The 26910-nt window shown below is 43.5% G+C and overlaps 1 protein-coding gene across 1 annotated transcript; it reads left to right on the top strand.

Moving 5' to 3' along the window:
• Nucleotides 1-486: 486 nt before the first annotated feature.
• On the top strand, nucleotides 487-25530 carry LOC115194538 (5'-nucleotidase). The gene is made up of 9 exons (XM_029754296.1): nucleotides 487-2666; nucleotides 12094-12316; nucleotides 12803-12991; nucleotides 14153-14350; nucleotides 19257-19411; nucleotides 19503-19611; nucleotides 19826-19975; nucleotides 24425-24625; nucleotides 25052-25530. The coding sequence occupies exons 1-9, from the start codon at nucleotides 2334-2336 to the stop codon at nucleotides 25216-25218; spliced, it is 1725 nt and encodes a 574-aa protein (XP_029610156.1). The 5' UTR covers nucleotides 487-2333; the 3' UTR covers nucleotides 25219-25530.
• Nucleotides 25531-26910: the final 1380 nt, after the last annotated feature.

The following is a 26910-nucleotide window of genomic DNA, read 5'->3' as shown; positions in this document are numbered from 1 at the left end:
GGATTGGTCAGAGAAACCCATTGGATTCGTCACACGCACGCTGACGAGTGCTGAGAAGGGTTATTCACAGTTAGACAAGGAAGGTCTGGCCATAGTTTTTGCTGTGAAATGTTTCTATCAGTACCTCTACGGTCGTCATTTCACCATATGCACTGACCACCAACCACTGATGAGCCTTTTCAGTGAATCAAGATGCATTCCTCCCATGGCTTCAGCAAGGATACAGTGCTGGGCCATCATACTGTCAGCTTACCAGCACACTATCGTGTACAGAGTGGGGAAGGACAATGCAAATGCAGATGCGTTCAGCCGTCTCACGCTGCCAGAGATACTGTGGTGCCTCCCGAGACAATTTTCCTAATGGAGAGATTGTCAAACTCACCTGTAAATTTCAAACAGATCAAACAATGGACAGACCGGGATCCTATCCAGGCCCAAGTGCAAAGATTCCTTATGCAAGGCTGGCCTCCTGTAATAGAGGATTATGGACTGAGACCTTATGCCAAGTGCAAAACTGAGCTAAATGTGCAGGATGACTGCATACTCTGGGGGTCCAGAGTGGTTGTTCCACCCCCTGGCCATTCACAAGTCATGGATGAGGTCCATGAGGCTCACCCGGATGCCTCCCGGATTAAAAGTTTAGCCAGATTTTACATCTGGTGGCCTAACATGGATCAGGAAATAGAAAACAAAGTGAAATCATGTTCTGAGTGCCAGATCAACATCTGTGTGAGTGGCCTGATCGCCCATGGTCCAAGCTGCACATAGACTTTGCAGGCCCTTTTGTGGGCCACATGTTCCTTGTCATGGTGGATGCGCACTCCAAGTGGCTGGAGGCTCACATTATGAGCAACATCACAGCGACCACAACCATCGAAAAGCTTCGGCAGGTGTTTGTAACCCATGGTCTGCTTGACTCTCGTGTCCGACAACGCCACCTTTACCTGTGATTTGTTCCAAGAATTCATGCGGAAAAACGGGATTCGCCATGTCCACAGCGCGCCGTTTCATCCGGCCTCGAGCAGCTTAGAGGAGCAGGCGGTGCAGACACTGAAAGAGGGGCTCAAAAAGATGACTGAGGGAACCATTACAACTAAGCTCTCTCAGTTCTTGTTCCAGTACCATGTCATACCACAAACAACAACAGGACAGGCTCCAGCTGAGATATTGATGGGCAGAAAGCCAAAAGCTCACCTGGATCTACTATGTCCGGACATCAAAGCACAAGTGGAATGGAAGCAGGAGAAACAAAAAAAGAGACATGACCACCTCGTGAGGGAGAGACAGTTAAAACCCAATGACACGGTCTACATCCGCAACTTCACAAGCAGCCGACGTTGGTTGCCAAGTACCATTCTGAGTCAGAGTGGCCCAGTCTCCTTTGTGGTCAAAATGACTGATGGTTGACTCATGCGCAGACACCAGGACCACATTCGCCTGCGCTATGACAAAGAGAATGCCATGTTTTCAGACGGAACAGCTGCGGGTGGTAGTATACAAGTGGAAACCCCACAGGAAACAGTTCATGAGGAACAGGGGAATTCAGTGGTTCTTGCAGAGGGTGATGGACTTCCTCTAACAAACACCCAACCCGCTCCTGTGCCCTCAGACCCAGCTCCACTGGGACACGCCTTACCTGTGTCTCGTTGCACACCAGGAGTACTGCGCAGATCACAGCGTGGTCACGAGCCTCCTGAAAGACTAACGCTGTAGTTGAGACGAAGACGCTTGTGGTGTTAGTGTTTGTTTGGAACAGCAGACTTAATTGAAAAGAAATAAGGACTGTCAATTTTTGTTTGTTTACATTTACAGTAACACTAACAGAAGTTCTAAAATGTTGAAAAGAAAACACTGATGGGGTTTACTTGTTAATCATGTTCTTTTCTCACAGGGGGATTGAAATTAAGGGGGGAGAAGTGTTATAGTGTGGACACTATATAAATAATTACATTGAATATGTTATTGTATTTACCTGCAATATAGTATGACGACTATTCATGTGTTCATGGTTATTATTGGCATTGGCCTTGACCTTTCCCATTTGATGTCATCACCCAGAGTTGTAACTGTTCAATGCATGGTTGAGTGGGCTGTATCACTTTGCTGTGTTTGTACATGGCTGTACACCTTTTATTTATTAGGTTGAAAGTCATTTTGAATTGCGTGTGGGCATTCCTTGTCAAGTTACTACACAGTGTAAACACCTAAACCAACCCATGTAAATGATATGATACGATTGGAGAAGAACACCCCTTCTTGTGTCCACGCCTTCTGGTGCAGTCAATGTACGGGTGAACGTCTGTGTTCTAATACAGTGCGCTGTCAACGACAAGATGGGAGTGAGTGAGTCTATGAAGTGTCTTTTATTCTACCTCTGCATCTGTAGTCTGTTTTCTACTGTAGACGCGTGGGAACTCACCCTGCTTCATACCAACGACGTCCACGCAAGGGTTGAGGAGACGAGCAACAGTTACGGCAAATGCACCAAGCCTCCGTGTTTTGCCGGTGTGGCAAGGAGGTTTACGAAAATACAGGAGATCCGGAGCCGAGAGAAGAACGTGATGCTGCTGGACGCAGGCGACCAATTTCAGGGAACCGTTTGGTTTAATGTATATAAGGGAGCCGAGGCTGCATATTTTATGAATAAACTTGGCTACGATGCGATGGTAAGCAGTTTACATCATTCCAGTAGAATATTAATGTGGGCGACTGTATCATTTCATGACGGAGGATGCTCTCTGGGTGATCACATTTCAAATACCCAAATGCGGAACAACAGGATGATTAGGCACGACATTTCTCTGTACCACTATTTCAAAATAGGCCATCATCACTGTCAATCGTGAATGATAATTTTTCACGTTTTACGGTGAAACGTCCAAACTGCATCTGCATGGGAATATCTGCATTTAGAATTTGTGAGCAAATTAGAGCAGATGGTTTTAAACTTCCAGTATTTTATTTCAATAAAAGCACATTCTGCTCAGTGACGCGCGCTGTTAAGTTTTGGCCATATATATATTTTACTATTCAGCTATCTAGCTAAGCATCCTAAAATTTCATAACAAATGAGGTGGTGTTTTTGGTGTAACAGTAACGTTATACTATGCTGTTATGTTTGTATCCGATATGTAGAATACTAATGAATCATTATGATATTCCAAGACATTGATTCAGCTTTGATCAAACTTTACTAAAGGACCACTATTGTGAGAAGTGGCGGAGCGACGCTACCCCTGCTCAGCTGTTTTGAACGAGCTAATTGAAGCGCACCAAGACAAGCCTACTCAAATACCTCGGGCAACATTTGGTGACGCAGAATCTTGACCACATGTGTGGCTGTTTTATGAAAATCTAGAAATATGTGGCCAAGGAAACATTTTCTGGTTGGTGTAAGGGAATGTAAAACAATTAGGAAATGATCCTTTTTAAAACGGGATTGAGTGAAGTAGCGGAAAATATGTTGAATGATCAACTAATTAGCTACCCTCTACCCTCACAAGTTTGAAGAAATTACCTTGTACACTATCTTTCAGTTACTTACTTCGGTAGCTCTTCGTCACAAGCACGCGTTTTGTATTATTGTTAGGCCTAACTGTCATCTCCAAGCGTATAGTTTAGCCGCAGAATATCAGATCTCAACAACGATTGGAAAAGTCTCTAACGCAGCCTTTCTTAGAGTATGGGTCGCGGACCTGTTAATGGTGGGTCGCGACGTGTCAGAGTACATGTATAATTATTTAGTCAAGTGCAACTGAGGAATTTGCTCAGTGTAGTGCGCTCACTGCTTAGCAGCGGTCTCTGCTCAGTTTGGCAGCTGCGGGTGTGCTTCTCGGTTTACCAGATATTTTTTCCTGGAGTTTTCTTGAAGATCACTCAGCGCTGTCGTTCAACAGCAGATGATGCGCTGTCAGCCACTGACTCAGTGATGCCAATTTAGCAACTTTTCAGACTACCCTGGAAACTTTTTTTTTTTTTTTTTTCCAAACAGCACCTAGGAACAAATGTAGCTACTTTTAAAAATGTATTTGGAAGTTTTTGCAACTTTTGAAAAGTGACTCAAACGCTAAAATGCACGCATTTTCCATCTAAATGACAAAAACGATTTTCTCTGTCACGACACACGTGCCTGGCTGCAAAAGTGCATTGTGAGTGACGTCTACAGCAGGCCAGCAGCAATTTCAGTAAATTGCAAATCATTGTTGGCTGACTGCAGCAGCAGTTGTAGGGGTTCGACGAGCCAAACCCAATGAATATAGTTAGTCACGAATGTTTGATCTTGAACAGAACTTACAACATCAATCAACAGGTCTCAATCAAAATTGTACAGAAAAGAGTGGGAGTCTGTACCTGAACAAACGTCAAAACATATTATTTGCGGAGATGGCCAGTCAAGTTGAGTAACGTTATTGTGTAACTACAAAATGACGCAGTTTTACGTTATCACGCAATGACATCACAACGCCATTTTGCAACTTTTAGCAACAAATCATCCTGCCTCTAGCAATTTACCCTGAAAATGAGTTGGCAACACTGCACTGACTTATCATTCCCACTCGCCAAATGGACTCACGCTAGTAACAAGTTCTGACTGAGCTCAATCGTCATGAAAAGCCAATACACCGATGAGTTTCTCTCTCATACAAACTGAGAATTAAGGAGGAGCTCCCTCAATGTGATTTGTGCGGGGAAGTGCTTAGTAACTTAATTAGTCAATCATAATGGAACAAATTCCTATCACGACACGTCCAGACCAAACATCCACAGTATGGCGGTATACCTAGGGAATTCTTTCAGAACAGGGCAGAATGCTTCAGGAAACAGTGTTTCGACAGTGGAAAAGTAAGTCAGCTAGCAAGGCATTATTGTCATTTTATAAAAGGTGATGATAAGCAGAAATAAGGGAGTACTATCTCAGTAGTATATGTGAGTTTCTCTTTCAAACAATCCTCTGGCCTTGTACACAGCTAATAGCTAAACGTTAGGCAAAGCAAGCTAGCTACTGATAGTTCAACCTTAAGTAACAGTACAGATGAAGATGAAAAATGATCGGGCCTACTGTACATCTTGCTGTAGAAATTATTGTTGAAAACAAGTCTAGGTTGGAAACGTTGCTGTCAAAATACAAGTCATTTTTATTCTGAACTGGAATAAACTGATTGAAGCAAGATACTTTGAGGCAAGCACACAGTTCTGGGTTGTTCTACAGCAGGGGAAGCTGTCTCCTGCCTAACTGAGAACGCACTAGATGTTCTGGTCCTGTTTGGCTCCACATACCTATGTCATTCAGGGTTCTCAACATGACCAGTACCACATCCTTATGATATATTTAAGCAATATACGGCCAATATACAATATGTGGTATATGGCAAATATACCATGGCTAAGGGCTGTTCTCAAACACGACAGTGCCTGGATACAGCCCTTAGCCATATACCACAAACCCCCAAGGTGCCTTATTGCTATTATAAACGGGTTACTAATGTAATTAGAGCAGTAAAAATACATGTTTTGTCATACCAGTGGTATATGGTCTGTTATGCCACAGCTGTCAGTCAATCAGCATTCAGCGCTGGAACAACCCAGTTTCTAAAAAAAATTCTAAGCGCAATGTGACTGCAAGAGATGGGTTGGAATGTTGAATGAAATACGGGGCAAATTGACCTCTTCTCAATTGTTTTTTCTTGCTCAACAAACTTGCATTAGTAGTAATTTAAGGAAACACTTGTTTTGAAAAACTGAGTTGATTTTATCATTCTTTTTGTGAGTGTACATTTCTAAATAGCTAATTATACAGCCCTCTGAATTTATCTGCTGTTGGCCTACTCAGTCCAAGTTTCATGTTTGTACTGAGGAAAATACAATTTGACAGGACTGTTAAATGACGGCTGCCATTTTGGTCTCAGAACGTTGATGAATTGTTCAGGAATCACTTGGGAAATGATTTGCGATTCACATGCTGTAATATGTTTTTATATTTTGTATTCATTATTTTTTGTGGAATTCAATTTGTTGATAAAATGTTTGATTGTGGGATGCGGGACAAAGGGCCAAAATGCGGGAATGTCTTACACAAGCCGAGAGAAGTGGTCACCCGTGGTGCTGGTCTTTGAGCTTTACACGCTTTTTATAATATTAGACCTTTAAAACATTGTAAACATATTTTTCCCATACAATATTGCATGATGGTTAGGCTTGGATATATTTTCATGTTTTTTTCCAATCATACTATATCTAAGACAGTTTACTAGTGGAGATCAATTAGCACTTTTAACCAACTAAACTCTTAGGCCCAGTGCAGTCAACTGTGATGTGTTTTACACATATTTCCACACTATGAGGTTGGAATAATATTGTGAAAATGATGGTAATCCCCTTTCAGTGTAAGAGCTGTTTGAAAAGGCTGCCTGACATTTCTGCCAGTTTTGGTGGGATGGAGTTTTGGCCATCCATGGTGACATCACCCTGCGGTAAATCAGTTAATAGACCAATAAAAAAGAGTTATAAACCCCTGACAATAAAAGCTAATTTTCAGTTTTTCCCTACCCACTCAGACCACTGCCAGACAGTCCTAGCAAAATTCTTGCTTGAGAAATTGCCCTTTGCTAAGAAGCTATTTTTGTTTATTTTAGACCATTTTAATTGAAAACAATCACTGTAAGGTACTTAATTGTTACCCAGAAATGATTTTATAATGACATAAAAACAGCTGCATTGGACCTTTTTGTCATGATTTTAAATTTGAGCATCATTATTTCTAAACTCAGCAAAAAAAGAAACGTCCTTTTTCAGGACCCTGAAATTCTTAAAAATCCAAATAACTTCACAGATCTTCATTGTAAAGGGTTTAAACACTGTTTCCCATGCTTGTTCAACGAACCATAAACAATTAATGAACATGCACCTGTGGAATGGTAGTTAAGACACTAACAGCTCACAGACGGTAGGCAATTAAGGTCACAGTTATGAAAACTTAGGACACTAAAGAGGCCTTTCTACTGACTCTGAAAAAGAAAGATGCCCAGGGTCCCTGCTCATCTGCGTGAATGTGCCTTAGGATGCTGCAAGGAGGCATGAGGACTGCAGATGTGGCCAGGGCAATAAATTGCAATGTCCGTACTGTGAGACGCCTAAGACAGCGCTACAGGGAGACAGGACGGACATCGTCCTCGCAGTGGCAGACCACATGTAACAACACCTGCACAGGATCGGTACATCCAAACGTCACACCTGCGGGACAGATACAGGATGGCAACAACAACTGCCCAAGTTACACCAGGAACGCACAATCCCTCCATCAGTTCTCAGACTTTCCGCAATATGCTGAGAGGCTGGACTCAGTGCTTGTAGGCCTGGTGTAAGGCAGGTCCTCACCAGACATCACCCGCAACAACGTCGCCTATGGGCACAAACCCACCATCGATGGACCAGACAGGACTGGCAAAAAGTGCTCTTCACTGATGAGTCGCGGTTTTATCTGAATGAGCGTTACACCGAGGCCTGTACTCTGGAGCGGGATCGATTTGGAGGTGGAGGGTCTGTCATGGTCTGGGGTGGTGTGTCACAGCATCATCGGACTGAGCTAGTTGTCATTGTAGGCAATCTCAACGCTGTGCGTTACAGGGAAGACATCCTCTTCCCTCACGTGGTACCCTTCCTGCAGGCTCATCCTGACATGACCCTCCAGCATGACAATGCCACCAGCCATACTGCTCGTTCTGTGCGTGATTTCCTGCAAGACAGGAATGTCAGTATTCTGCCATGGCCAGCGAAGAGCCCGGATCTCAATCCCATTGAGCACGTCTGGGACCTGTTGGATCGTAGGGTGAGGGCTAGGGCCATTCCCCCCAGAAATGTCCGGGAACTTGCAGGTGCCTGGGTGGAAGAGTGGCGATACATCTCACAGCAAGAACTGGCAAATCTGGTGCAGTCGACAAGGAGGAGATGCACTGCAGTACTTAATGCAGCTGGTGGCCACACCAGATACTGACTGTTACTTTTGATTTTGACCCCCCCTTTGTTCAGGGACACATTATTCCATTTCTGTTGGGCACATGTCTGTGAACTTGTTCAGTTTGTCTCAGTTGTTGAATCTTGTTATGTTGATACAAATATTTACACATGTTAAGTTTGCTGAAAGTAAACACAGTTGACAGTGAGAGGACGTTACTTTTTTTGCTGAGTTTATATAGCCTACACCAGGGATTCCCAACCTGCAGAGCTTCCCTCCTGTAGGTTTTTTGCTCCAACCCCAGTTGAGTTTATCAACCAGCTAATTATTAGTATCAGGTGTGCTTAATTAGGGTTGGAGTAAAAACCTAGGTTTCTTTCCAAACATTTAAAAGACACCCCCTATCCCCTCAGCCCTCAAATTAAGTGGACACTTCTGATGACGTTTCATGACGTTTGAAGAGTATACACCGCTCGCAAGTGGCGAGGAAGGAAGGAATTATTTTTAAATGGACCACCCTTGGCCGGAAATTCGTCACTCGTTCATCCCTCTGATTGTGTTTTCAGCCACTGGTAACTTGCGCAACAGTCAATTATGAGTGCATGTCTACTTATATTAAATATATAATTATTAATATCTATGATAACTAGCAAATTAATTAGCTAACTGATTTTAGCCTGCCCAGTTGGAACTTCTGAAGAAGGAAAATTGTTTTATTTCTACACCTTCCAAAAGATAAACAAACAAACTTATTACATAGTAGCAACATTTCTAACTTATTGGCATTCGTTTTTACTTACACTTGCATGTTGACTTCTCCATTGATGTTGTTTTTAAGTTTTCGCAGACATTTCTTAGCGGATATACAATTGTCGCGAATTGAATTATGGGACGTTTCAGGCCCGGAGTGAACATAATTGTACACTCGCAAAGCCGACTGAAAACGAGGGCTGAGGGGCTTACGTTGCAAACTTCCCTTGCTTGGCTAATCATTTGGACCACCCTCCAAGATGGCGATGGAGATTCCCCCAAGGGCATAAGGCGAGGGTAAGTGGGTGTGTCTTAAGTGTTTGGACCACAGCCCTATAGGACGTTAGTTTTCCAGGAACAGGGTTGAAGAGCCCTGGCCTACACGTTCTCATTTTGAACTTCTAACGCGGGTGGGATGGGTGTGACTTTAATGCAGGGAAACTTAAATCAGTTTTACCAGCATGTCACATGTGCACCCAGAGGAAAAAAAACTCTAGACCACCTTTACTCCACACACAGAGATGCATAAAAAGCTCTCTCCCGCCCTCCATTTGGAAATATGACCATAATTCTATCCTGATTCCTGTTTACAAGCAAAAACTAAAGCAGGAAGTACCAGTGACTCACTCAATACGGAAGTGGTCAGATGATGTGGATGCTACACTACAGGACTGTTTTGCATAAATTCTACACATGGGTGGTCCCGGGAATCAACAAGTGCGTTGTCCCCACAGTGACTGTACGTACATAACCCAACTAGAAGCCATGGATTACAGGAAACATCCGCATCGAGCTAAAGGCTATAGCTGCCACTTTCAAGGAGCGGGACACTAATCCGGACAATTATAAGAAATCCCACTACGCCCTCAGATGAACCATCAAACAGGCAAAGCGTCAATACAGGATTAAGATTGAATCTTACTACACCGGCTCTGACGCTTGTCGGATGTGGCAGGGCTTGAAAACTATTAAGGACTACAAAGGGAAATCCAGATGCGAGCTGCCCAGTGACACAAACCTATCAGACGAGCTAAATGCCTTTTATGCTCGCTTCGAGGCAAGCAACACTGACGCATGCATGAGAGCACCAGCTGTTCCGGACGACTGTGTCATAAGACTCTCGGTAGCCGATGTGAGCAAGAGCTTCAAACAGGTCAACATTCACAAAGCTGCGGGGCCAAAAGCATTACCAGGACGTGTACTCAAAGCATGCGCGGACCAACTGGCAAGTGTCTTCATTGACATTTTCAACCTCTCCCTGACAGAGTCTGTAATATCTACATGTTTCAAGCAGACCACCATAGTTCCTGTGCCGAAGGAAGCTAAGGTAACCTGCCTAAATGATTACCACCCCGTAGCACTCATGTCGGTAGCCTTGAAGTGCTTTGAAAGGTTGGTCATGGCTCACATCAACAGCATCCTCCCGGATACCCTAGAACCACTCCAATTCGCATACCGCCCCAACAGATGACACAATCTCAATCGCACTCCACACTCTCCCACCTGGACAAAAGGAACACCTATGTGAGAATGCTGTTCATTGACTACAGCTCAGCGGTCAACACCATAGTGGCCACAAAGCTCATCACTAAGCAAGGACCCTGGGACTAAACACCTCCCTCTTCAACTGGATCCGGGACTTCCTGACGGGCCGCCCACAGGTGATAAGGGTAGGCAACAACACGTCTGCCACGCTGATCCTCAGTACTGGGGCCCCTCCTGTACTCCCTGTTCACCCACGACTGCGTGGCCAAGCACGACTCCAACACCATCATTAAGTTTGCTGACGACACAACAGTGGTAGGCCTGATCACCGATAACGATGAGACAGCCTATAGGGAGGAGGTCAGAGAACTGGCAGTGTGTTGCCAGGACAACAACCTCTTCCTCAATGTGAGCAAGACAAAAGGAGCTGATCGTGGACTACAGGAAAAGGCGAGCCGAACAGGCCCACATTCTCATTGACGGGGCTGTAGTGGAGCAGGTTGCGAGCTTCAGTTCGTTGGTGATGTGGACACCAAGGAACTTATCATGGTCCAAACATACCAAGACAGTCATGAAGAGGGCACAACAAAACCTTTTTCACCTCAGGAGACTGAAAAGACTTGGCATGGGACCCCAGATCTTCAAAAAGTTCTACAGCTGCACCATCGAGAGCATCCTGACCGGTTGCATCACCGCCTGGAATGACAACTGCTAGGCATCTGACCGTAAGGCGCTACAGAGGGTAGTGCGTACGGCCCAGTACATCACTGGGGCCAAGCTTCCTGCCATCCAGGACCTATATAATAGGCGGTGTCAGAGGAAAGCCCATAAAATTGTCAAAGACTCCAGTCACCCAAGTCATAGACTGTTTTCTCTGCTACCACACGGCAAGCGGTACCGGAGCGCCAAGTCTAGGACCAAAAGGCTCCTTAACAGCTTTTACCCCCAAGCCATAAGACTGTTGAACAATTAATCAAATGGCCACCAGACTATTTATATTGACCCCCCCCCCCCCCCCCCCCCCCATTTGTTTTGTACATTGCTGCTACTCAAAGTTTATTATCTATGCACAGTCACTTCACCCCTATCTACATGTACAAATTACCTCAACTAACCTGTACCCCCGCACACTGACTTGGTTACAGTACCGCCTATATATAGCCTTGTTATTGTTATTTTGTTACTTTTTAAAATGTATTATTTTACTTTAGTTTATTTGGTAAATATTTTCTTAACTCTTCTTGAACTGTAGGCATTTCACGGTAATGTCTACACTTGTTGTATTCGGCGCATGTGACAAAGTTTGATTTGATTTAATTATCAGGTAGAACAGAAAACCAGCAGGCTCCGGACCTCATAGGGTAAGAGTTGAGTACCCTGCGCTATACAGTGCACTACGTTTGACCAGGGCCCTTTTTGTTAAAAGTAGTACACTATAAAGAGAATAAGAACAGGGTGCCATTTGGGGTGCACCTTGGTGTGTAGAGATATATTTTCCGTTGGGTCTTTAGGGATAGGGTACTCCGGTGTATTCATCTGTGACGTACAAGGGACAAGTAGCCTGGAGCAAGGTGTCAACGTAGTGGACAAGACTAGTCCAGACAAAGGTCTTCAATTCTCAGTGTGACACCGGCTGGGAATAATTGAAGCCATATTCATAATATGGTCAGGAAGCCTACCCCAGGAGGACGCTAATTAGTCATGTATAAAACAAATAGATTTTTTTTTTCTTTCCATCGGTTGTTTGTGGACATGCACTTACGTAGCAATTAGATGAAGAAAAACATTAGATAAACTCATCTAAAATGGACTTGGCAGCACAATAACACCAGAACAGTATGGTTGGTTGAACATTGTTAATCGGGAAATATTGTGGTTTACCTTTGCCTTTGTTTGTAACTTTATAGGCTCTGGGGAATCATGAGTTTGACAATAACGTGGAGGGACTTATCAAGCCATTTCTCCAGGAGGTGAATTGCACAGTCCTCAGTGCTAACATCAAAGCAGATGACACACTTGCCCCACACATCAGCGGTCTTTATTTCCCATATAAGATATTTGATGTCGGCTCTCAGAAAGTGGGCGTGGTTGGATACACTTCAAAGGAAACACCTGCCCTGTCACAAACCGGTACAATTATGTTTTGACTTGATTGAAGTTTTAGCTTCTCTACATCCTCCTTCCTCCCCCCCTCTCTTAATGTATTTTCCTTCTCTCCTCAATCCTTTTATTCTCCCTCTATTCAGCTTCATATTCATGCATTCGCTCCTCTCCTACTCTCGTCACAATAATCCATATTGATCGCTCTGTCCAGGTTACTTCATGTTTGCTTCCAATATTTACACTGATTTTAATAATGCCTTCCTCTAGATCAGGGTTTCTCAGACTCGGTCGTCGGGACCGCAAGTGGTGCACGTTTAGTTTTTTGCCATAGCACTACACAGCTGATTCAAATAATGAACTAATTGCCAAGCTTTGATCATTTGAATCAGCCGTGTAGTGTTAGGGCAAAAAAACAAAATGTGCACCACTTGGGGTCCTGAGGACTGAGTTTGGGAAACATTTGAATAATTTCCCTGATTATAAAATGTATTTTTGTTCCTCATTCTGTTGCAGGACCTAACTTAGTGTTTGAGGATGAGATTGATGCCCTTCAGCCCCAGGTCGACAAACTCATCACCCTGGGGGTCAACAAGATCATCGCCCTCGGTCACTCTGGCTTCGTTACGGACAAAGAAATAGCTAAAAGGGTGAAGGGTGTGGATGTGGTCATTGGAGGACACAGCAACACATTTCTGTACACAGGTACGGTATGCGTTGTTTACCACAGACTACTTTTGTTTAATACTTAAAATCATAGTAATTTCATCTGCCAGCCAGGGCTCTCTCTGAGCTTGGGGACGAGGTTACAATCATAGTAGAGATTGTATTTCATCCGAACACCATATTTTTAACTGTCATAAGTTTTTGTAAGGAATTGTGGAACCTACAGTTGATTCCCGAACTGAACATGCATGTGTCCCTGTGTCCCTGGCTGTCTTCATTTTTCCTTCCTTACAAGCAATCCAACCATGAAATCAAGTAACAAAAAACAGACTGGAAATATAATTGGAAGCATCAGCGGTCTCACTCTAACCACAGCACCAAAGAAACTCCAAAACAACAACAACAGCATGTTTTATGTCCAACCAAAGCACATACATTCTGCCTTCAGTCCTGAAGGAAGAAGGCTTACTAATAGCTCAACCAACAACCACACCATGCTGTTTTTGCCACACAGGCAGTATATTACTTTATGCCTCAGCAGCTCTTGGTCTGTGATTTGAGGCCATCCACATCCTTAATTAGTGCAATATCAAAAAGCTGGAACAATGAGTATCTGCCACCTGTCTTACCTGATGCCGATCCTGGCCTTTTGTTTTTTGTGCGTCCCAAATGGCACTCCCTACAAAGAGATTAGGGTGCCATTTGGGATGTAGCCCCAGTTTAGCTTGTGCTCTGCTGAGCTTTTTCCACAACAGCAGCCATGATTCATATTGGTTAGAATCAGTCTACTGGCTGGTTCCCATGCTTGCAAGTTCAGTACCTATGCTGCTTTTTTTTTTATAAAAGAGAGGACTCTGATGGCTATAAGGATTCCCTTTGATGTGAGGCCTACACTTTAGAACAGTTCACTAAACCACAAACAGTAAGCCCTGTGTTTAGTAATTCCGGCTGTAAAGTCAGTGTAGTTTTGGCTGATGTGGTGGGAAAGTAAGAACATAAGAATCCAAGAAGTCTATGGCCTAGATTCATTCCATTATACAGCAGCTAATTGAAACCCAGTCTATATCTTAATGCATTAATACAGTTATTTAGGTGTTGTTTAATTGCTAGGCTGTTTTCTTAAGCATGATTACAATGCAACTGATGATTGATATAGAAATCATTCATTCATTCCATTGTTTACATTCACTGTTTCGATAGGAGAGAAACCTTCCTCTGAGGTTCCGGCAGGTCCTTACCCCGTCATGGTGAAATCAGAGGATGGGCGGGACGTCCCTGTGGTGCAGGCCTTTGCTTTTGGGAAATATCTGGGTTACCTCAAGGTGACATTTGATGAGGCTGGCAATGTGGTCCAGTCTACAGGCAACCCCATCCTGCTGGACAGCTCTGTACCAGAGGGTGAGTACAGTACTACTGAGTAACATGAGGTGAAGTTGCCAGTAAGTGTGTCTTAAATGGCACCCTATTCTCTACAGTATATAGTCCACTACTTTTGAACAGAGCCCTATAGGCCCTTATCAAAAGTAGTATAGGAAATAGGGTGCCGTTTCGGACCTACACAGTGAAATGGACTTCCGATTGCATCAACAGTGCTGCTGTTATCTTATCACTTGTTAAGTAAGTGTAAAAATAACAAGTTTGGTTTTCTTGACTCTGTATAGCATGGTGATACTGTTCTATGAACATTACTGTGGATACATACCATTGACCTTTTACTTCATGCTTTTATTTCATATTTACTAATTCAATGAGAATGCGTTTCACTGTGTCTGAAGCATGAGTTCACTGTTACCAATCTGCTACTTATTAGAATTGTAACGTGAATACTACGTCAGTTTCAGTACCACTATCAGTATCATTTTTATTCATATATATAGAAGTATTCAACTTTATATAGTAGGGTCGTTCCACGAATTTAGTGCCTTTTGCGTCCCTTTAATGTCTATCTCCGATAAGCTACCCAGGAAAAGACTGAAAATAGCCCATATTAATATATGTAGCCATAGAAATAAGGTTCATGAAATCAATAACTTGCTAACGTCATAACATTCATATATTAGCCATTTCTGAGACTCACTTAGATAATTAATTTGATGCATCAGTAGCAAAACAAGGATATAACATTTATAGAAGACAGAAATGCTTCTGGGGAGGAGTTGCTGTATATATTCAGAGCCATATCCCTGTAATGCTTAGAGAAGATCTTATGTCAAGTGTTATTGAAGTGTTGTGGTTGCAGGTTCACTTGGCACATCTAAAGCCTTTTCTTTTGGGGTGTTGCTATAGGCCACCAAGTGCTAACAGTCAGTATCTAAATAATGTGTGTGAAATGCTTGATAGTGTATGTAAACAGCGACGTCTACTTTCTTGGGGACCTGAATATTGACTGGTTTTCATCAAGCTGTCCGCTCAAGAGGAGGCTTCTTACTGTAACCAGTGCCTGTAATCTGGTTCAGGTTATTAATCAACCTACCAGGGTGTTTACAAACACCACAGGAACAAGATCATCCACATGTATCGATCACATTTTTACTAATGCTGTAGAACTTTGTTCTAAAGCTATATCCGTACCCATTGGATGCAGTGATCACAATATAGTGGCTATATCCAGGAAAGCTAAAGTTTCAACAGCTGGGCCTAAAATGGTGTATAAGAGATCATACAAAAGATTTTGCTGTGACTCTTATGTGGATAATGTTAGAAATATTTGTTTGTCTGATGTGATTAATGAGGAGCATCCAGATGCTGCACTTGATGAATTTATGAAATTACTTCCAATTATTGATAAATATGCACCTGTTAAGAAACTGACTGGTAGAACTGTGATGGCTCTGTGGGTTGATGAGGAATTGAAAAACTATGGTTGAAAGAGATGGGGCAAAAGGAGTGGCTAATAAGTCTGGCTGTACATCTGACTGGCTTACTTACTGCAAATTGAGAAATGATATGACTAAACTCAACAAAAAGAAGAAACTATTATGAAGCCAAGATGAATGATGGAAAAAAAACTTGAGTACTTTAAATGAAATTATGGGCAGAAAGACATTCAACTCCATCTTCCATTGAATCAGATGGCTTATTCATCACAAAACCATTTGATGTTGGCAATTATTTTAATGATTATTTCATTGACAAAGTGGGCAAACTTAGGCAGGAAAAGCCCACGACAAACAGTGAGCAATTATATTCATGTATAACAAAAACAAAAGGAAGAAAAGCAGTACAAGTGTGGGAGAGGTGGAAAAATTAACGATCAATAATGACAAACCTCCTGGCATTGACAACTTAGATGGAAAGCTACGGAGGATGGTAGCTGACTCTATAGCCACTCCTATCTGTCATATTTTTCATCTGAGCCTAGAGGAAAGTATTTGTCCTCAGGCCTGGAGGGAAGCCAAAGTAATTCCGCAACCCAAGAGTGGTAAAGCGGCCTTGACCGGTTCTAACAGCAGACCTATAGGCTTGCTGCCAGCTCTTAGCAAACTGTTGGAAAAAAAGTGTTTGACCAAATACAATGCTATTTCTCTGTAAACAAATTAACAACAGACTTTCATCATGCTTATAGAGAAGGGCACTCAACATGTACTGCACTGACACAAATGACTGATGATTGAAAGAAATTGCTAAGAAGATTGTGGGAGCTGTACTGTTAGATTTCAGTGCAGCCTTCGATATTATTGACCATAACCTGTTGAGAACTTAAGTGCTATGGCTTTTCAACCTCAGCTCTGAATCCACAATATGGCAATATATCTAATGGAACTCAAAGGGTTTTCTTTAATGGAAGCGTCTCTAATGTCAAGCATGTAAAGTGTGGTGTACCGCAGGGCAGCTCTCTAGGCCCTCTACGCTTTTCTATTTTTACCAATGACCTGCCACTGGCATTAAACAAAGCATGTGTCTCCATGCATGCTGATGATTCAACCATATGCATCAGCAACCACAGCTAATGAAATTACTGAAACCCTTAGAGTTGCAGTCTGTTTTGGAATGGGTGGCCAGTAATAAACTGGTCCTGAACATCTCTAAAACTAAGAGCACTGTATTTGGTACAAATCATTCCTTAAGTGCTAGACCTCAGCTGAATCTGGTAATCCATGGTGTGGCTGTTGAGGAGCTAATATTAATACTATGCATGCCAGTCTCTCTCGGCTAAGAGTTGAGGAGAGACTGACTGCATCTCTTCTTATAAGAAACATTGTGTTGAAAATCCCAAATTGTTTGCATAGTCAATTTACACAATGCTCTGACACACACTTATCCCACCAGACATGCCACAAGGGGTCTTTTCACAGTCCCCAAATCCAGAACAAATTTTAAAAAACGTACAGTATTATATAGAGCCCTTATTCCATGGAACTTCCTTCCATCTCATATTGCTCAAAATAAACAGCAAACCTGGTTTAAAAAAAAAAAAGATAAAGCAACACCTCGCGGCCCAATGCCTCTCCCTTATTTGACCTAGATATTTTGTGTATGCATTGATATGTAGGCTACATGTGCCTTTTTTTTTTTAAATGTATGTAGTTCTGTCCATGAGCTGTTCTTGTCTCATGATCTGTATTATGTTTTGTGTGGACCCTAGGAAGAGTAGCTGCTGCATTTGCAACAGCTAATGGGGATCCTAATAAAATACCTTTTATTAAAGTAGAAATTGTGCACCAATATTGAATTTTAAAAGCCTGTTCTGTTAAATGAAGTGCACTTTAGACACATGGAGAACTCAATAAATATTTTTTATTTGAAAAGGCTTGCTAAAGTGCCAAAATTCAGCATCCGTCAAACCTGTCACTTCTAGGAAGATTTTAATCCACTGTCTCCAAGTTTCACCATCATTGTAAAGCCCTAGGTATTTCTTTTCGACAGTCACTTCTGAAGATTACTATTTATTTCATGTGATTAGTGATTCATTTACATCTGACCCTTATTTTAAGGTGATCTGAACTCTCGTTTAAAAAGGTAACTATTCCATTGAACATCTAATAGTCAAATCACATAGTAAAAGCAGGTGAGCAAGTTCTCTTTTTGGCCATTTTCTAGTGGAAAACTGAGCGGGTCAAGCATAACACGTCAACCTAGTTACCCAGCTAGCACAGTGGATCTGGGCCGATTCCGGCTGAGAGTCAGACTCGGCCGATATCTTGCGGCCTGAGTCTGGGCCGCCTTCGGCAGTATTACTTATGGTTAGGATGCAGGGATTTGAACTCGGGCCGATTACAGTGTGAGTTATCTGGCCCAACTGTATTACTTGGGTCTCGGGCCGATTGGGGCTACTCTCTGGCAGATGATTACACGGGCTGCTTTATATAAATAACATTTCAATAGAAAAATAAATATTCTCAATGTTTGATCAAAAAATACAATTAACATTTAAATTAATTTCTTTAAGAGTCCTGTTTAAGTAGTAGTTTGATACTTTGTGCAAGGCAATTGATAAGCATTAACTTTGTGGCTGGAGCCTCCCGAGTGGGGGAGCGGTCTAAGACACTGCATCGCAGTGCAAACTGCGTTGCCACAGATGCTAGTTCGATACCCGTGCCGGCCACGACCGGGAGACCCATGAGGCAACGCACAATTAGCCCAGAGTCGTCAGAGTTAGGGGAGGGTTTGGCCGGCCGGGATGTCCTTGTCCCATCATGCTGTAGCGACTCCTGTGGCGGGCCAGGCGCTTGCACGCTGACACGGTCACCAGGTGTACGGTGTTTCCTCCGACATACTTTTTCTTTTGGGTGGATAAAATGTATAATAGTAATTTAAATTACTAAATTGGGTAATTTTGTATACATTCATTTAAATTTGCATCAGGCCGCTTCTGGGGGAATTCTGGTAAGATGCCGGCAAAGTTGACTGAATTCCAGTAGATGGAAATGGCCCGATGTACTTGGGCCGATTCTGGGCAGTCATTCATTTTGATTCCGGGCCAAGTCCAACACCCAATTCTGGGCCGACTCAATCAGTTCCAGCCCCCCAGAAGAGGTCTAGTTTTGGGCAGATTTTTATATATATATAAAAAAATCCATTGCTAGCTGGGTACCCGTAGGCTAGAAATGTTTTAAATCTGTCTGTTTTGTGAAGCTTGCATTCAATTGCCACTCCCTGTTGCACACAAGCTTCCATTCCCCGTGTCACGAGTTTCTTTATCATTGGCACTTACAATAGTAATTTTATTTAACCTCTTGAGATGGGGAAAACATGTCATTTAAAAATGTATCATGAACGAATGTTAAATTGAGGTGAAATCAAGTTACACTTCTCAAAAGGCACCGAATTAACCCAGTAACTGCATATGATTTCCTCTTGTCAGACTCCAGTATTCTTGCTGACGTAAATGAGTGGAAAAAGGCCCTGGCAAATTACTCCTCCCAGTATGTGGGGAAGACCCTGGTGTATCTCAATGGAACGTTTGAAGAATGCAGGTTCCGAGAATGCAACCTGGGAAACCTAATTTGCGACGCTATGGTGAGTTAGTAGTACCCAGGACAGCTACTCAAACCTGGTACCTTTCGGTCAGTCAGAAGCCAACTGATGAAATCCTGTTATTTTGCTGTAGGTACACCACAACATTAAATATGCAGATGAGCTTCAGTGGAACCATGTCAGCTCCTGCATCATCCAAGGGGGATCAATACGGTCATCCATAGATGAACGCAGCCGAAATGGTGTGTATGCCTTTTATGGGGCTGTTTCCCGGATACAGATTAAGATTAATCCTGGACAACAGCAGAAAATTCTATGGAGATTCTCCATTGAGCTTGTGTTTTTTGTTGTCCAGGACTGGGCTTAATCTGTGTCCAAGAAACTAGCCTTGTGTGTTTGCCAGTTCCGGTTTTTTTTCCCCTCAATGTGGAAACTGAGTGAAATGTATTTTGTTAGGTTCCATCACGATGGAAGACCTGATTACTGTGTTGCCATTTGGAGGCACCTATGATCTGGTGCAGCTGAAGGGCTCCACTCTGAGGAAAGCTTTTGAGCACTCTGTCAGGAGATATGGAGGGAACACAGGGGAATTCCTTCAAGTATCAGGTATCAGTCTTTCATTTTCATTGGTAAAGAGGGTCAAAATGTGACCTAAACCAGTTGACATCAGGTACTTGTCTCCAGCTATCTATCCCCAAGAACCTGTGCACCTACATTTTTTTTATTTAACCAGGTAGGCTAGTTGATAGATGTGCAGAAGATGAATGTGCAAGTAGAGATACTGGGGTGCAAAGGAGCAAGATAAATGAAATATAGTATGGGGATGAGGTAGATAGATGGGCTATGTGCAGTGATCTGTGAGCTGCTCTGACAGCTGGTGCTTAAAGCTAGTGAGGGAGATATGAGTCTTCAGCTTCAGTGATTTTTGCAGTTCGTTCCAGTCATTGGCAGCAGAGAACTGGGAGGAAATGCGACCAAAGGAGGAATTGGCTTTGGGGGTGACCAGTGAAATATACCTGCTGGAGCGCGTGCTACGAGTGGGTGCTGCTATGGTGACCAGTGAGCTGAGATAAGGCGGGGCTTTACCTAGCAGAGACTTGTAAATAACCTGTAGCCAATGGGTTTGGCGACGAGTATGAAGCGAGGGCCAACCAACGAGAGCATACAGGTTGCAGTGGGTAGTGTATGGGGCTTTGGTGACAAAACGGATGGCACTGTGAGACTGCATCCAATTTGTTGAGTAGAGTGTTGAAGGCCATTTTATAGATGACATCGCCGAAGTCGAGGATCGGTAAGATGGCATGTTTGGCAGCATGAGTGAAGGATGCTTTGTTGCGATATAGGAAGCCGATTCTAGATTTAATTTTGGATTGGAGATGCTTAATGTGAGTCTGAAAGGAGAGTTTACAGTCTAACCAGACACCTAGGTATTTGCAGTTGTCCACATATTCTAAGTCAGAGCCGTCCAGAGTAGTGATGCAGGTGCGGGCAGTGATCGATTGAATAGCATGCATTTAGTTTTACTTGCATTTAAGAGCTGTTGGAGGCCACGAAAGGAGAGTTGTATGGCATTGAAGCTCGTCTGGAGGTTAGTTAAGTGTCCAAAGAGGGGCCAGAAGTATACAGAATGGTGTCGTCTGCGTAGAGGTGGATCAGAGAATCACCAGCAGCAAGAGCGACATCATTGATGTATACAGAGAAGAGAGTCGGCCCGAGAATTTAACCCTGTGGCACCCCCATAGAGACTGCCAGAGGTCCGGACAACAGGCCCTCCGATTTGACACACTGAACTCTATCAGAGAAGTAGTTGGTAAACCAGGCGAGGCAATCATTTGAACAACCAAGGCTGTTGAGTCTGCCAATAAGAATGTGGTGATTGACAGATTCGAAAGCCTTGGCCAGGTCGATGAATACGGCTGCACAGTAATGTCTCTTATCAATGGCGGTTATGATGTCATTTTGGACCTTGCGCTGAGGTGCACCCATGACCTTGCGCTGAGGTGCACCCATGACCAGCTCTGAAACCAGATTGCATAGCGGAGAAGGTACGGTGGGATTCGAAATGGTCAGTAATCTGTTTCACTTGGCTTTCGAAGACCCTTAGAAAGACAGGGTAGGATAGATAGGTCTGTAGCAGTTTGGGTCTAGAGTGTCACCCCCTTTGAAGAGGGGGATGACTGCGGCAGCTTTCCAATCTTTGGGAATCTCAGACGATACGAAAGAGGTTGAACAGGCTAGTAATAGGGGTTGCAACAATTTCGGCAGAATTTGAGAGGGTCCAGATTGTCTAGCCCAGCTGATTTGTAGGGGTCCAGATTTTGCAGCTCTTTCAGAACATCAGCTATCTGGATTTGGGTGAAGGAGAAATGGTGGGGGCTTTGGCGGGTTGCTGTGGAGGGTGGCGGGCAGTTGACCGGGGTAGGGGTAGCCAGGTGGAAAGCATGGCCAGCCGTAGAGAAATGCTTTTTGAAATTCTCAATTATAGTGGATTTATCGGTGGTGACAGAGTTTCCTATCCTCAGTGCAGTGGGCAGCTGGGAGGAAGGAGGTGCTCTTATTCTCCATGGACTTTACAGTGTCCCAGAACTTTGAGTTTGTACTACAGGATGCAAATTCCTGTTTGAAAAAGCTAGCCTTAGCTTTCCTAACTGCCTGTGTATATTAGTTCCTAACTTCCCTGAAAAGTTGCATATCACGGGGGCTATTCGATGCTAATGCAGAACGCCACAGGATGTTTTTGTGCTGGTCAAGGGCAGACAGGTCTGGAGTGAACCAAGGACTATATCTATTCCTAGTCCTACATTTTTTTTTAATGGGGCATGCTTATTTAAGATGGTGAGGAAGGCACTTTTAAAGAATAACCAGGCGTCCTCTACTGACGTCAATATCATTCCAGGATACCCCGGCCAGGTCGATTAGAAAGGCCTGCTCACAGAAGTGTTTTTGGGAGCGTTTGACAGTGATGAGGTGGTCGTTTGGTCGCAGACCCATTACGGATGCAGGCAATGAGGCAGTGATCGCTGAGATGTATTTAGAGGGCGAGTTAGTTAGGATGATATGAGGGTGCCCGTGTTTACAGATTTTGGGTTGTACCTGGTAGGTTCATTGATAATGTGTGAGATTGAGGGCATCAAGCTTAGATTGTAGGATGGCCGGGGTGTTAAGCATGTCCAAGTTTAGATCACCTAGCAGCACGAGCTCAGAAGATAGATGGGTGGGCAATCAATTCACATATGGTGTCGAGGGCGCAGCTGGGGGCAGAGGGAGGTCTATAGCAAGCGGCAAGAGTGAGACTTGTTTCTGGAAAGATGAATATTTAGAAGTAGAAGCTCGAATTGTTTGGGTACAGACTTGGATAGTAATACAGAACTCTGCAGGCTCTTTGCAGTAGATTGCAACACCACCCCCTTTGGCAATTCTATCTTGGTGGAAAATGTTATAGTTAGGGATGGAGATTTCAGGGTTTTTGGTGGTTTTCCTAAGCCAGGATTCAGACACGGCTAAGACATCCGGGTTGGCAGAGTGTGCTAAAGCAGTAAGTAAAACAAACTTCGGGAGTAGGCTTCTAATGTTAACATGCATGAAACCAAGGCTTTTACGGTTACAGAAGTCAACAAATGAGAGCACCTGGGGAGTGGGGAGTACGGCTAAACGAACTGGCTGTCTAGCACGTTCGGAACAGAGTAAAAGGAGCAGGTTTCTGGGCACGATAGCATAGATTCAAGGCATAGTGTACAGGCAAAGGTAGGATGTGAGTACATTTGAGGTAAACCTAGGCATTGAGTAATGAGAGAGATATAGTCCCTAGAGACGTTAACCAGGTGATGTCATTGCATATGAAGGAGGTGGAACATGGTTGGTTAAGGCATATTGAGCAGGGCTAGAGGCTCTACAGTGAAATAAGACAGTAATCACTAAGCAGGACAGTAATGGACGAGGCATGCGTAGCCAAGTGAACATGAGTCCAGTGAGTGGTTGGGCTGGCTGGGGACACGGCGATTCAGACAGTTAGCAGGCCGGTGCAAACAAGCTAGCAGATTAGCAGACCGGGGCTAGCAAGCTAGCAGATTAGCAGACTGGGGCTAGCAGATTAGCAGACCGGGGCAAGCAAGCTAGCAGATTAGCCTTTGGGAAACATCGCGATGGAGGTAAGTCTGTTTTTGCCTCTGTGCGGTGACGTCGATAGACCAGTCGTGGATTAGTAGGGTTCCAAGTAGCTCTAGGTAGCTAGCAGGCCGCGGTTAGCAGAATGGGCCTTCAGCTGATGTCGCGCCTGAGGGGCCTGTTGGAATCCTCGGGCAGATTATGTCGGTATTCCAGTCGTAGAGGATCAGCGGGGTTCCGTGCCCCGTACCGGCAGTAGAAGGAGTCCAGATATTGTAGCCCAGGAGTGGGCTTCGGTGGTAGCCCAGGAGCCCAAGCCGGGCTAGCTTCAGGCTAATTGGTGCTTGCTCCGGGATGGAAACGCGAGCCAGGAGTACATTTAACATTTAAGTCATTTAGCAGACGCTCTTATCCAGAGCGACTTACAAATTGGAGTAGTCACCCGGGATTGCGGTTAGCTAGTTGCGAAGATCCAGATGAAAATGTTCCGAGTTTGCGGTAGGAATCCGGGGATACGGAGAGAAAAAAAAATACGTCCGTTATGCTCTGGTTTGAGTCGCGTTGTAGGAACTGGCGAGAGCTCTCCAAGCTAAAGGTTAGCTAATGACCGCTAGCAGTGGTTTGACTGATAGCTGGTAGGTAGTTAGCTGGCTAGCTTCAGTTGAGGGATTCCAGATCCGAAGGAAATAGAAATACTTTAGAAAGAAAAAAAAACAGATCCACGCCACATTGGGTGAGGCGGGTTGCAGGAAAGTATTTAGAAGTTGAGGTTTAGGAAAATATTTTTAAAAGATATGCAAGGGACACGACAAAGACAATTGACTGCTACGCCATCTTGGATCAACATTGAATTTACTATCGTTTTGCTTTTCCCTCTCAGTCAAACTACATGGAGAGGAATGAGGACAAGTGTTTTGGACTGACTTTATTTCACTCCTATAATCTCAATAGGATTCCATGTAGAGTATGATATGTCAAGGCCCCCAGGGGAGCGTGCCAGGAGTATCAGTGTGCTCTGTACGAACTGCCGGGTGCCTGTCTATGAGCCACTAGACGACAGCAGACTATACAAGGTGGTCCTGCCCTCCTACCTGGTGGAAGGAGGAGACGGATTCTCCATGATCAAAGAGGAGAAGCTAAAACATGACAGTGGTGAGCTCACAGAATTGAATAGATTAGAACACTGGTTGTCTCCAATGGCACCCTATTCCCTGTATAGTGCACCAGGATTGGGGTCAATTCAGAAAGTAAACCAAATTCCAAATTTTCCTCAAAGCATTAAAATAATTTAAGTGTACTTCCTGAATTGTCTGCAATCTGAAATGTAATTGACCCCAACCCTGTAGTCCACTAGTCTTGACCAGAGCCCTGGTCAAAAGTAGTGCATTAAATAAGGAATAGGCCAGTGTGCCTTTTGGGACGCAGATAATGTATCTCTAGGGTTGAGCTCCTTTCTGCAGACTCATTACTTCCTTATGAACAGGAACCCCTTGAGCATTTTCTGTTGCACAACTATTACTTATCAGATAAATTGTTTGTTAACTGGTTCATGGGGATTGAAAATAGTTTCTCTTACAGGTGACATGGACATTTCGGTGGTGGCCAGCTACATTACTGAGAGGAAGAAGGTGCATCCAGCTGTAGAAGGACGTATCAAGATTTCCAACTCAAATTCAGGAGGATCTGGACACACAACTCTGTTAATCCTGATAGGGCTGGTGATGGCTCTGTCTAGGAGCCTATGAGATCCCTGCCTGCAACGCTAGCTCGCCATTGGACGTGTTCTTCTCAGCATCCAAGGGAAGAGCTCAACTCTAGTTAGTCTAGTGAGAGTACAAATTTTAAGGACACTGGTGAAATATCCATTAACAATGCGCTTAGATATTTCTATATAAATATGGCAGCTTGATATGCACTGTAAATGACACACTGGACATCTCTAGACAGGTTTTGCTTTGTCAAGTCTCATGTACAGTAACTGCTGTCAAGCTCTTGCTCAGAAATTGTTTATATAATAGTACCAACATAAGCAAACTTTAACAGAGGTGGAAACAGATGACCACTGTCTGTTTTAATGTGTGCACTGTAACGGTTTTGACTTGAGGGTATCATTTATAGGGGTGCCAGGTAGGTTGTGCCTACCAGAGAAAATATTGGTTTCTCTTTTAAGTTTGGGAGGGAATGAGTCCCATCTGGTCGGTCAAGTCTACACCAATACAAAGGACTCATGTAAAAGTCAGGATGGAAAAACACTTTTCATAAACCCTTAACATTGGAAAGAACTTACAAAACAACTGTATTCTTTTGCGTGGTTATATTAACAACATAAATGATCACACACAACAATATAACAATAATGAGCTTTAAACAGCTCTGGTTCCTCCAGAAATGTCCTGTACCTCGGGCCTAAAAAAAGTCCAGCCCGGTAAACAAGTTCAGGGAACTCAAGTGACCTTAGTGACGCAATGTTTGTCCGTTCATAAACCCAGTGTCAATCATACAATCAAAATAAATATTTTACCACACAACTATAAAGCGTATCACATCTTAGTAAATCCTCAACTACAACTAACTACATAAATCATCACGGTATACATCACACCAAAACACATGAAATACCGTATACAAAAGGTCGTAGTCAGTCGGTCAGTCAGACAAGCCAATCCGCCGACAGATCTCCAGTGGAGAAAGGCCACGAAAACCAACGGAAAGGTGTAGTCCACGGACGCAAAGAGTGGATCCGATCCTGGGTAAAACTTGCTATTAGGCTACACAAAGCACACTTTTAATGCAACACAACAAACGGAAGAGAGAAGCTTCAGAACTGAGGGTTGAACACATCATCATTCATGTTTCTCTTGCGCAGCTGATGCTGGCTATTTAATTGGGAATTAAAGGGGAAGCGCCCTATTGGAAGGAGAAGCACTATTTAATTAAGAATTAAAGGGAAGCGCCCTATTGGAAGGAGAAGCACTATTTAATTAAGAATTAAAGGGAAGCGCCCTATTGGAAGGAGAAGCACAGACGGTTCAGGAAAATTCAGGGCCGTCACAGCACTGGGCAGAGTATGCTTGCTTAACCAGCATTAGTTTATGGGAGAAGATATACAAACAACGAGCTCTGTTTTAAAGCTCTTTGGGACCAGAGAGGTATCTCGAAAGGAGATAAACGAGTTGGTGATCAACCTTTTGTAAATATTTATAGAATTCTTTACAGGGCAAATTAGCAACGGTCATGAACGATATACTACCGTTTTTTATAGGATGGTCTAAAGTTGGTTAGCCTGTTTCAAATCCCCCTCTAATTCTAGAGAAATACAAAGAGGTCATGTAAATGGAGTTTTTCTCAGTTGTAAATAGCCTCTGTGAAATGTCATGTTTTATATGTGGCTTAGTTGTGATGTTGAAATAAGCTTGGTAGCAGTACATTTAGACAGA

Source organism: Salmo trutta, chromosome 1 (genome assembly GCF_901001165.1).
Source record: "Salmo trutta chromosome 1, fSalTru1.1, whole genome shotgun sequence".
Taxonomy (NCBI): Eukaryota; Metazoa; Chordata; class Actinopteri; order Salmoniformes; family Salmonidae; genus Salmo; species Salmo trutta.
The sequence above is the reverse complement of the archived record's forward strand: the minus strand, read 5'-3'. Positions and strand labels throughout refer to the sequence as shown.

What these genes read in the sequence shown, in the direction of transcription:
- LOC115194538 (XM_029754296.1), top strand. Translation starts at nt 2,334, where the DNA reads ATGGGAGTGAGTGAGTCTATGAAGTGTCTTTTATTCTACCTCTGCATC. An exon ending in AACTTGGCTACGATGCGATG is followed by an intron (nt 2,667 to 12,093) that starts GTAAGCAGTTTA and finishes GTAACTTTATAG; the next exon opens with GCTCTGGGGAATCATGAGTT. An exon ending in CAACACATTTCTGTACACAG is followed by an intron (nt 12,992 to 14,152) that starts GTACGGTATGCG and finishes CTGTTTCGATAG; the next exon opens with GAGAGAAACCTTCCTCTGAG.